The following is a 12,864-nucleotide window of genomic DNA, read 5'->3' as shown; positions in this document are numbered from 1 at the left end:
ATACTATAATAAATAATTTTGACTTAGGGAGGAAGATGATATAAAAGTCTATAAGAAAACAGTTACTTCTTTGTGTAGGTTAGCATGGTGTGCCTGCTACTAGGGCATGAGCCGTTCGTTGTTCATGAGAGAATGAATGCTGAATGAGGACTGTCAGCTCTGTACGTTGACGAAGGAAGTAGGGTATAAAAATTGCACAGGTAGCCATAAACCCGGCATTGCCTAAATTTCAGTGTTTGACTTGGCCACTCTCATGATAGTCTTGTAATGTGGTTGTTGGTTTGGGGTTTTTTTGTCATATGGATTGTAAACAAAGTTTTGTACAAATACTAAAAATTAATGAAAACATTAAGTGGAGATATTAAAACTTTCTAACTCTAAACAAATAGATAAATGTATAGAAAGCTTAAGGGAAACAGTATGCTATCAACATACCATAGTTTGCTTACAGTCAGTTTTTCTACCAAGAAATTAAGATGGCATTTTTACCTGTTATCTCTTTATATGACATTTCGTGCAAGGTTATGTAGAAGTGTAAACATGACTGATGCAAGTTATGTTGTTCACATCTTCCTGTAGAAGATCCGTGTCTGAGAGCATGACGTTTGTGTTAGCGGCAGAGATATGTATGCAATCATTCGCCAGTGAATGGGGATTGCTGTACTGAATTGCGGGAGATGAGGAGAGTAAACAAAGCAGAGCTTGCTCGGAGAGGAGCAGAACAGCGTTCTTCATTGTTGCTGCATACTGAAATTATTTTTTCATCATCTTTTTTTTTTTTTCTTCCCCCCTTTGGCTGTCTTCTCTCTTTCTAATTTCTCCTTTCTGTTTTCTTTTAGAGGGAGAGGGTGTAACACAGTAAGGAAGGGAGAAAGCTGATAGTGGAGAGGAGGCAAGGGTTTGGCTCACACTTTCAAGGTATAGGAAGCAAAAAACCTTAAAAGTAGTTTTTAAATTAGGCAGACCTCAATCGACATGGCTTTAGTCACATTCTTTTGTATTTTTGCTTCACGCCTGGTGGTGCTATGAGGTCAAATTCTGCTCTTACAGCAAAGTAACTCATGACTTGTGGAGCTGCTGAGTTGACACTGTAATGGGACTATATATAAGCTACAAAAAATATGTGGCATGTTGTAGTCTAGTGTGCAGGTTACAGAGATTATGATGGGTGAAGATGTCTGGTGGAGGATAATAATGTAAACTAATAGAAATATAAATTTGCTATACAGTATTTAGAAGCCTAGCACTGTTGTCCTTTATAACAGAATAATCAGAATAAAGCAGTGTTATAAGTACCAATTAAGGAACATCAAATCAATGGGTATGTGACTCATGCTGATTTAAACAAGAGCTGAGTGGGATAAATGGATTTAATATGTACTTTTATTCTGTGGCTATTCTGTCATACCTGGAGGAAGTAGCATATGAATAATCTAAGGAAGACACTGACTTACATCTCTGATAGGAAACTAATGGGAGACATTAAATTAAAAAAAAAAATGTTAGGGTTCTCGCTGGTTATGAAATATGCTGTGTTAAATGTGAATTTGCCTGACTGTTACCAGTTCTTTGTAAAATACATTTATCTGCCACATATTTGTATAAATATCCACACACATTGATAACATCATTTATATTTTATGTTGTATGAATTTTGAATGCCACCTACATCTTTTTGGGTTTTGACTGTGCTAGAAAATGTACAGATTTTATATCTTCATTTTTTTCTTCATTCCATTTGGAGCTATATGAAGTCCCTCTACTCCTGGAAATAACAGCAAGATTTTACATTTCACAGTCTTAAACCCTGCAGGAAAACCCTTGTAGGTATATTGTCTGGTCTAAAATTAGACTTTTTAAGGACTTAACGTAACCCGCATGTGCCAGATGTGTGAATATCTTGCCAAGGAGCACCTGCTGAGATGCTCCATCCTACTGAAGTGCTCCAAATCCCACCTAGAATTCTCTGTACAGAGGCAAAAAGGCTTGTATTTTGTACTTCCACACAGCGCTGGGTTCATTCCTGTTTCAGTTGCAGTGCCATGAAGATAAGGAGGACACTATGGCTCGTTAAACTTCACTGCAAAGTTATACTATTTTTGGTCACTTGTTTTCTGCTTTTTGATTCTTCTAGGATGCTGCATGTTAACCAAAATAGTTTCTAACGTTGTCCTTAATGTCAACTGACCATGAATAAAAGGATGCTGGAAGGTAGAACTTGTTTTCCAAGCATTATAGTTTTATGGGCTGGAACTGACTTCTTATAAGACTACTGGATACAAGAAATCTTAAAGAGCATTTTCCTAATCAGTTTTTTTTTAAATGTAGATTGGATTTCTGAAAGGAAATAGCATGTGGGGGCCTGGGATTGCAGGGACTATTTTCAGTTGCCTAGGAGGTTTTTTTATGTTCTGTTTTGTTACCTATCCCTACATTTGTAGAGGCATTTAATGTTTCACTGGTGGACAGATGCATTCCCCAGACAGACCTAATTGCTTCCATTTTATGAAATAAAGCTTGATTTTTCCTCCACGCATACTACACCATGTTCTAAGAGCAGCTGTGTAGGAGCAAGGGGAATTATATTGGATGAGTAAGAGAATAATTTGATCCACCCTGAAATGCAGCTGTATCACTTTTCTTTTTGTTTGTGGTTAATGTGAAAAGCTACTTAGTTTGTTGCTGCTGTTCTAAATGTTCTGTAATTGATGTTTTCATCTCCTTACTTTGTCTCCCTTTAACTTTACCATTATAGAAAAAAAACAACTGTGCAGTGGACACCTGACACTTTCTTCGAGAGAGAGGGACTAGAAAGTTTCCACCTCTTTAGTCGTAGCAGTGACTGTGGCTTCTGTGAGACTACATATCTCATCACCTCCCTCCTGGGACTTGGGAAGAGTTTTTTCCCATTCATCCAAACTGGAGGAAAGGCCATGGTTGGAAATGCCTTTCTTATCCAATACACAAAGTTGAGGGATAATAGCAAGTGACAGAGTACTTGCCAGAGAGGGGCCATCATCTAGCAGGGATTTAGAAAAGGTCAGATTTTGAAAGTAAGAGAGCCCACGAGGGCTCTGTTGAGAGACCTTGTCCACAGCAAAAACAGAGGATTGAATCCAACGTTGTTGACTCAGCTTGGCGTGTCCCCACTGCAATGGTCTGTAATATCCTGTCACCTGTGTGCAGGCGGCTGGGTTTGGTAGCTGCGATGGACCTGTCCGATGTGGTTTTGCTATATGACATTAACCGCTTTAACACAACTGCAGTTGATGTCTGTTTCCTGAAAGTAAGGAGGGAACATATAACCCATCTCTGCTGTGCTTCATGTATTAAAAGTAGGGCCTGCTGCTTTAAATCCATCTTGTGCTCTGTCTGTCATTCATCCGTCTGCCTCCTCAATTTTTTTGTGAAATTTTAAGTGTCATAACTTGTGGAAAAAAAAGTCGTGCTAATCTTGGATATACCATGTTATTTATTTTTACACATCTAAAGCCTAAGTTTAATTTTCACCCATTTTTCCAAATGAAGTGGATCACCACACTACTAACCCCACTACGCCCTCTTCCACCCCATATATACAACCTAACTTATTTTACATAGTTGGTGTGTGTGCTCGGAAGAATAACTGTGGCTGAATTGAAGCAGAAGAAAAGTATTCCTCCTAAAAATCCTGTTAATCCAATCAGAATTAAGATAGTGTACTGGTTATGCTGTCAGAGTCATAAGTGACCTGCAAATCAAAGATCTTCCAGTATGGTCAGTGTTTTAAAGCTCATAAGCTAAGTAATTTCTCTTACGTTGTGTTGAAAATTGAATTTTTTTACTAGCTTTGATTATATTTTTGTTACACGTAAAAATCAAAGCATGTGAAGAGAAGTCAGAAGGAAAACGTAGTCTCAGAAAGGTATCTCTTTCTTCTGCAGGCCTCCTTTCTAAAATAGTTTCATTGAATCATGACAATGTTTGCTGAAAAGAGAATTTCTTGCATTTTTAAAAGCTCTGAAATACATTTTCATTTTGTAATGTAAGACCTCTCATGTCAGGTGCACCTGCTTGATTTGCATGTGAATTCTGAACAATTCTTGTTTTCTGTGACACTTCTGAAATGTCTGTCTGTTTTTTTTTTCTTTTTAATTCTCAAGCTCACTATTTGGATAAGATAGTGAAAGGTACTGTATATTTGCTCTTTGATGACATGCCTATACCTACATGTACTTTTTTTATATGAATATATAGTTACAAATGTACTAGTCTGGGCAAAAGAATCTTCTCTTACATACATTCCATGGATTATAGATTTAACTCTCATGACTTTCAACTCATCTCAAATTAAAAATGAAATCTTGCTTATGTTATATAATAACATTTTATCAGTAATTATACATTTATACACAAACTGTATACATGTATTAGATTTTGTTTGAACCAAAAACTGAAGATAGTGTTCATTTGCTGTTTGGTGCTTTTTCTTTGTGAGTTTTGTTGTTGGACCTCTACCTACAAAACTGTAAATATTTAGGAAACAAAGCAAAGCGATACTCTTGTCACAGAACAAGTGTCATTAGTTCTAAAGAACAGATTAATTATAGATATGTGTGTGTTTATATATAGACAGATCAATAGAATACCCCAGGCTTTTAAGCTTTTGTTTATCTGAATGTAGAAACTCTATAGGAAATTATTACTTGTATTTTGTATGAAGCTAGAAAAAGCTTGTATACTCTATGCAACATTTTCAATTAAAAGGTTCAAGGATGCAAAAGCCTAACATGAAACAGCAAAGATTCTTGTATCTTCAGTTATGGTGAAAAATTGATTTAGAAAAATGTTTAAAATATTCCTACCCCTCTTTCCCTGAGTATCTTTCTCTATTCCTTATTTGTGTTTTTTTCATTAGAATATGGCAATATTCATAGCAGTATCCAGGCTTTCACACAATAAGTCTTGAGTGTACCCAGTTGACTCCTAAAACGCTCTGTCAGTATTGCAATTAAATATGTAAGTCTTCCATAAATTAAACAGAAGAAAGATTAAGAATAAAATAGCTCTCAGTACATCAACAAATACTGTTAGCAGCTACAGTCTGAAAGAATAAGAATAGAAAGACTAATCTCAGCCTGGCATGATGGCACAATATCCATAACTGTAGCATCACCATCCTTCCTCACAAGAGGTTTTCCTGATTCTCTGCCTTCTAAGAGTAATTTGACAAGAGTTAAGTACCCTTTATAACTTTTTTTTCTGGGAATGTTTGTAATTTGGAGCTACGTGGTTGAAAGTCAGTAAATTCAAAAGTCTTTAGAAGAAAAAAATAGACTATTACTTCTGAAAGACTGTTCTAAGCTCAACTAAGCTAAACCAAAATGGGTCAGTAGATTAGTTCACAAAGGTAGTAGTTCTACAAAATGAAGAAGCGTTTAGCCAGTTACTTAGGATTTTTTAGATAAAAGTTAACAGAAAATTGTTGTGTCCAAAAAAATCTTCTTTGTAGCCACCTTCTCATAAGATACTTAGTGCCATATCTGTACTTGCTTCCGTCAGTGTCTTATCATAGTCACAGATAAGGAACACCAAAATCTACATATTTATAGTGTTGTCATCCTCATATAGATCATGTTGGCTGCATGCCAGATTTCATCACTAGGAAGTGACAGATACTGTTTTTTTTAATGCAATGTTAGACTGAAAACAATTATCGATTTTGGATATATTAAATTATTTTAATTGTTTCCCAAATTTTCCCTCCTTGGCCATAAAAGCAGACAAGATAGGATATAAAGGTAACAGCACAAAAGCCTTAGGGAGATTGTCACAAAAAATCACTCTCTGCTATCTGTCTTGAAGCACGTCACTACCGTGTTTTTGTTCAGTCTATCAATGTTTTATTGTGGTCCTTATGGTATTTCATTTTGTCCGTCCTAAGTAATCAAATACGCACAGCTATTACATTTAGTTGGAAATCCTGTTGGTCCTGTCCCATCCGTATGCAGCCTGAATCCTAATGTTTGTTAGAATAGATGCTAAGCTGCTTCACTATTTCCTGGGCTTTGCTTATTCTGTGAAAAGGAATGTATTTTTGGCATAAAGTATAGTCATTAAAACTGGCCTATACTTTGTGCAATTATTTAACGCACTGTAATTTCACATGAATATACGGCAACTCTGAGACCAGATAAAGTTAACGTTCTCTTTTATTATGTGCCTCAAATCTTACCTATTTTCCTGCTTAAGAATTTGGAGGGATTTGTTCATAGTAACAGGGAGCTTAAACATTTGTGCCAGTAAGTAACCAATACTGCATAGAGCAAATAATGATCTATTCTATGAGCACAGAAAAATGTATCATTTTACACAGCTGTGTTTGCACTATGCACTCATCTCTTGTTACTTTGCCAAAAAAAAAAATTAAAAAACAAACTTAATTTTGTCTGGCCTGCAGGTATTTAGAGGATTGGTGCATTTATTTCCTGCCTGTACAGGTAAGTGGTGTCTCAAGTGTCAGGCCAATCAAAGATGCCACTTTGTTAAGAATTACGTTCCCCAGGTAATGTTGCTGTTCCACTCCATGTGCAATTACAGTATTTGTGCTGTTCTTAAGGCCTGTTCCCAGTAAGTGTCCCTTGTTTGTATTTTTTTTTCTTTTTATATAATTGCAATATTTAAATCACTTGTGATTTTTCCTCTTTGTCTGTTTCAACAGAGGGCTGCCCTGGCTTGTGCAACAGCAATGGGAGGTGCACGCTGGACCAAAACGGCTGGCACTGCGTCTGCCAGCCAGGGTGGAGGGGAGCGGGCTGTGACGTAGCGATGGAAACTCTCTGCACTGACAGTAAGGACAACGAAGGAGGTAAGATATACCAACTGGGTCTTTTAACGCTGGGGAGAACGTGTTGAGGAACGGAGATTTTACAGTCAGGTGATTAAAAACTGCCATGAGAACCATACACGTATTTTACTAGCTCTGATGCCTGTAAGAATACGCTGCAGTATTCAGTGCTTTTATATGGCGTATCAGCAAAGCCTTACAAGCTGCTTATGACGGGAGAGATATGTACTTAGAAAACGATGGGTGTCACCTTAGTTTCCCTGCAGTGTTCTTTTATAGTGGAATAAAACGTGGTCTCAACTCAGTGAACTGTAGTGGAGGGGGAAAAAAAGGAGTTCAGATTTTCAGTGACCTCACAAGGAAATTATCCCAAGAGAAAAGGCTGAACGGGGAGTTTACATTTTGACCTATGATACTATTGCTGGAAACAATTGGTTGCCCAGTCTACAGAGATCTTATCCCTCCGTAGCCTGTGAACGCTCAGATAACTGACAGGATGCCCCCAGAAGTCTTTTTTTTTGGCTTGCTTTTCCTCAGTCTGTCATTCAGGTGGCAGGTAACAATCTGCAGCGAGATGCAGGCAGGACTGTTGACTTAAGGAATCAATCTGCAATCATCGTTGTAGGGTAGGGAAGGTAGAGGGGCTGTGACTTTGGCACGACTCCAGAATCACACAAAAAACCCACACAAAAACAAGATTAAATGTGAATGCAGTCAAATATTAGATCAGCATAATGCTTTTATTGTCTGTCTTTCTTCCCCTTCTCTCATCAACTCTTTCTGTTTAACATCTTCAGATTCAGAGCAGAGATAAGAAACTCCATTAAGGCCTCTGGATAATAATAAAGTCATCTGTGACTTTGTTTTTCAGCTTTAGACTGCATATGCCTTTGCCATTGCTGGCTGGCTGTTTGCTCTCATATCCTGACTGCAGTTGGGATCTTAGACATCACAAACTATAAATAACAGCAGCATTTACTTCGTGAGGAAAATAAATAACACGGTTAAAACAGTGCTGCTGTTTATTGCTTTACACGTCATTTGATATGTCATCCTTCTCCATTACATATTGTGTATTTTGAGTCAGTTTTGCACATTTAGGGGCCTAAAGAACCTGACACAATCTGGGATACGCAATCTGAGCTAGTGTGAACCTGAATTTCTGCATGTAGGAAGGGAGCAAGAGGAACGATTAGCCATAGCATTTCCATGCAGAAATGTGCTCTTTGGGGAATTTAAGTTCAGGTGGGCCGGGGGATTATGAACATAAGGAAAAAAGAGAAACCCGCAAGCATGAAAAGAGAAAAAGCAAGGAGGAGGAGAAACTAGGTTAGAGCATAAACAACTACGAGGAAAAAAATAGATCGTGTAGGGGAAAAAAAAGGAGAAAAAGTTGAAAGCCCAGTGATAGACTAAAACAGATTCAGTAAACGTTGAAGTTAATAGAAGGACGTAATATCAGAGGGAGAGTCAAGAGTAGATAACGGAGCGGTGGGAGGAAGAGGAGCAAGGTGAACAGGAATGCACGTAAATGGAACAAGGGAAAAGAAGATGCTCCTTCAGACTGAAAACAGTAATAGCTGTTTGTGAGGAAAAGGGGAAGAGGAACGAGGAAGTGGAGCAGAAGGATCTAACAGGATGACTTAAAGTTCAAGAAGAAAGAACAATGTTGGGGAAAAAAAAAAGTCTAATGCTGGTATTTTGTTGCTTTTTTCCTCTCAATTTTTTTCATTAGTTCTTTTACAGACATTATGCAGCTATGTATGAGGAAGGGATTGTCCAAACAGTTGTTTTGCCATGATTGACCTATATAATGCTATTTATCACTGGCATTTCTCTTTCAGTGGACCTTATTTTAATTTATATGCTTCAGTACAGAGCATATTCACTTCAGTCTTTGACTAGTGGCTGAGTAAAAGGGTTAAAATACAACAAATTAAATTAAAAACTGGAAGCAAACCAAGCAAAACTGGGAAAAGAAAGTCGTCTTTGCCAGAAACCCACCTGGAAGGAGAAGCAGTGTTTCTTCCCTTTCCAAGAGTACGTGCAATCAGCCCACTAATCTCTCGAGCAAGCCATTCAAATTCCAGACAGCTCCAGGGAATGGCACAAGGATGCCTCTGCTGTATTTGTTTATTGTGGGAGATTAGGTTACCTGAGCACTTATGCTGAATTTATACTGTGACTGCAGGTAGTGTGATTTACATCACACTAGGCTCAGTGGTTATATAATTAAAGTTATCTTGGTTGTTAGCTAATTGATATGCTGTGCTTAATGTTTATGTTTCATCCTACACTGGATAAAATATATTTCATGTATTAATATGAGTATAATTCATTAATAACAGTGTCTGCTGTTCCTTTGATTCTTAGCTCTTTCTGGGAACTGTTTGTTCAAATTTTGTCAACATGAGCATCCCAAGGACCTCAATGGGAATATTCTCCATAGGAAATGCTAATGACACCAAGGCGTACTTGATCATTTTCCCTTCTAGATACTGTTGACATATGATGGGATGATTATTACTCATCTTCCTTTTAACACTGATTTCTGAGAGTCTTGCAGACCATTTTCTTTCTCTTTAAGGATCACTGTTTATTTTTCCATGTGTTTGAGTTGCATAATAAAATACAGAATTTTCTTTACATTTTAGCAACCCACAAGGAATGTGTATGCAACAAGCAGACCTTAGGCTGAATTAAACTCATAATGACTTTGTGGGGAGAGGGGAAATCAGAGTCGTCTGTGGGTGGAATAAGCCTTAACTTCTTTACTTGGGGAAAAATATGTCACTATTATACTTCACAAAGTGGGCCGTGTTTTGTCATCACTGTAGGAAGAATAAGCTGTTTACTGTTTAGTTTAGGTAGTTCTTTATTGAACAGATTCCTTTGTTAAGTTTGCTTTTTATTAGCTCCTATCCAGTTATTAAGAGTAGTTACAGGTTTCCACCAGCAGGATTTAAGGGATTATTAATATTCTTTTATTACTAAAATTAAAATAAATTCTGTAATAAAGCAAAGTGTACTTAGCACTACTGTATTTTTGTAATTACTTGCATAGGCTAGGATAGCCTGCTCCTGATAAGCATTGTCACAGGGTAGTACAAATTCAGCCTAAAGGTTACCTAAACCAGGGCCTCTTCTCTGATAGTGGCTAATAGCAAATGCTTAGCAAAAGAATATAATAGGACAAATGTGAACTTTTGTTTTCTTTGGTGTACTAGCAGGCTGCTAATTAAAGTAGGAAATTACTGCCACAGAATGTTTTGAATGTCAGAAGGGTTACTAAGTACAAAGATAAACCAAGCTCAGGAAATTTCAGGAAGTTTGTACTTGAATTAGGACTGATACAGTGGCACGCTCATGTTCTCTGGTTTGTGCTCCAACACTTTCCATTATTCTTCAGCTTTTTGTTTGCATCTATGGTTGCTGGGGAGTGCTGGATTGATATATCCATAGCACTTCTCCACAGTGACTCCAGGATTTCTTTCTGGAGTGACAGCTCATTTAGAGCCCACCACTTTATATTTTAGGCTTCTTCGCTCCAACAGGAATGTTGAATTTGAGTACACTATAGGTATGCTTATAGAGATACTGCAATAGTAACATTGAACAAGGTCCCTGTGCACTGCTCAGGAATAAATCAAGGGCTGTTTCTGCTTTTGTGGCTTTTCCAACCAGCTGGTCCTACAGACAGTCATTTTTGGTGTCTATAATTGGGTCCATTCATTACAGCCTGTTATAAAATTGAGCTATGTGAGGATAACTGAGGTTCGTTAATACAGTTTTCTGTCCTTTCCAGCCTCTTGCCTTAGTGTGCCACAGTCACCGAAACTGTCCTGGTGGGATGGCCAGCATCGTAGCTCCAAAACTATATTCTTCCTATGTAGACACTGAATTTCACTTCATGGAGATCTTTTGTTGCCTAAATATATAATCAGCTTATTTACCAAAAATGTCATTTATGTAGGTCCTTGGCCATGATCTCCCTTTGACACTGGCAGAACTTGTGCCCAGGACTTATTTTGTCCCCCTATTTTTCTTCCCTCCAGCAGTTTTATACATACCCTTGAAATTCCATTCAAAAGCAAACACGCCCACTGATACATCTTATTTTTTAGACATCCATAAGTGTGGGAATCCTCTGTCTTAACTCCTCTAGTTTAATGTTTTGGGGGTTTTATTAGTCTCTCCAAATAAGCAATCTTATCACCAGACCATGCTCCATTGCAATTCTCTGCATTTTGCAACACGGGGAAAAGTAACATTAGTCAAGATTTTTACAGCTAGACTTCAGCTTTTGAGGAAGAAAACAATAATGTAGTCATTCCATCTTCTGTATATAGAAGAACCACTTACATCTAGAACAAAAAAATACAAAATAGCCTTCTGAGACTGATAATGATTGTCCAGCTGGCTGTAGGAGTTTCTATTTTCTTTATAATTTCATTATCATATTTGAGTGATATAACTGATAAGCAAGTGTTGAACTAAGTCTCATGTTTTTCAGGCTAAACAAAATTCATCAATAATTTTGCAGAGCCATTTCAGAAAGGAAATTTTACTTTTCAATAGAGTACTGAAGTCAGTGGTACTAGATAGCTCTAGCCACCTAAGTACAGAGAAAGAATAACAAATGTTTTCTCAAGTTATAAGGAGCCAGATTCATAACCATCCGTCACTCGCCTGGGCAAGTTGCTGATAAACTCCACAGAAAAATAACAAACAGCGTATCCCTGTATCTTGGCTGGTGAAAATGAGATTCTTTCTCTGATTGATGTTAGCGGAGAGGCTTGTAAAAATGCATTTCCAGCTGATTAGTTCAGAAGGTGTCAATCTCATGCAGTTTTATGACCTGCAGACTATACTCCAGATGTACATTTGCTTTTTATAAACTAACAAAGATGAATGACGAAATTTGAGCATTTCTTTGGCAACAGCACCAGATATTGCCTGGGAGACCATACAGAGATATAAAACCCCAAAACTATGCTTTTAACCATCAGTACCCCCAGCTTTGACACTGATCCAGGCTTCTAGAGTTAAAACCAGCAAGGGAGGTCAGTACTTCGGCTAGGAAAGGGTTTCATATTGTACAAGAATGAGACTAGAAAATCACAAGAGTCGCAGACTATTTGAGGTTGGAAAGGCCTCTGGAAATCATCTAGTCCCACCCCCTGCTCAAAACAGGGTCAACTAGAGCAGGTTGCTCAGGGCCACGTCCAGTTGGATTTTTAGTATCTCCAAGGATGGAGACTCCACAACTTCCCTGGGCAACCTATCTGACCACTTTCACAGTAAAAAAAGTTCTTCTGATGTTTAGATAGAATTTCCTGTGTTTCAGTCTGTGCCCATTGTCTCTTGTCCTTTTGCTGGGCGCCACTGAAAGGTGGTCTTTTTCACACCCTTCCATTAGGTATCTGTACACATTGATGAGATTCCCCCCTGAGCCTTCTCTTCTCCAGGCTAAACGGTCTCAGCTCTCTCAGCCTTTCCTCATAGGAGTGATGTGTCAAGCCCTTAACCATCTTCGTGGCCCTTCACTGAGCTTTCTCCAGTATGTCCGTGTTTCTCTCGTACTGGAAAGCCCAGCCTGCACACAGCACTCCAGGTGTGGCCTCCCCAGTGCTGAGTAGAGGGCAAGGATCACCTCCCTTGACCTGCTGGCAACACTCCTCCTAATGCAGCCCAGAATGTCATTGGCACCTTCTTTGCCTCACGGGCATGTTGCTGGCTCATGTTCAATTTGGTGTCCATCAGGACTCCCAAGGTCTTCTACACAAAGCTGCCTTGCAGCCAGCTGTCGTGCAGCACGTACTGGTGCGTGGGGTTGTTCCTCCCCAGGTGCAGGACTTTGCACTTCTCTTTGTTGAACTGCATGAGGTTCGTGTCAGCCCATTTCTCCAGCCTGTCGAGGTCTCCCTGAATGGCAACACGACCCTCTGGGGTATCCTCATCCCAGAAAAAACCAACGTTCTTTCTTTTCTCTTAAAAAAGTTTAAACTTTGATATACTTAACGATGACTTTTTCATCC

At 38.4% G+C, this 12,864-nt stretch overlaps 1 protein-coding gene across 1 annotated transcript in view; it reads left to right on the top strand.

The window, feature by feature from the left end:
• Positions 1-12,864, top strand: part of TENM3 (teneurin transmembrane protein 3) — a 388,381-nt gene that overhangs the window by 318,667 nt on the left and 56,850 nt on the right. The window contains exon 13 of the mRNA XM_050895382.1: positions 6,701-6,847. Coding sequence (XP_050751339.1) covers positions 6,701-6,847 — 147 coding nt within the window. The remainder of the gene's footprint in view (positions 1-6,700; positions 6,848-12,864) is intronic.

Source organism: Gymnogyps californianus, chromosome 4 (assembly GCF_018139145.2).
Source record: "Gymnogyps californianus isolate 813 chromosome 4, ASM1813914v2, whole genome shotgun sequence".
NCBI lineage: Eukaryota > Metazoa > Chordata > Aves > Accipitriformes > Cathartidae > Gymnogyps > Gymnogyps californianus.
This window is presented reverse-complemented; position numbering and strand designations above follow the sequence as displayed.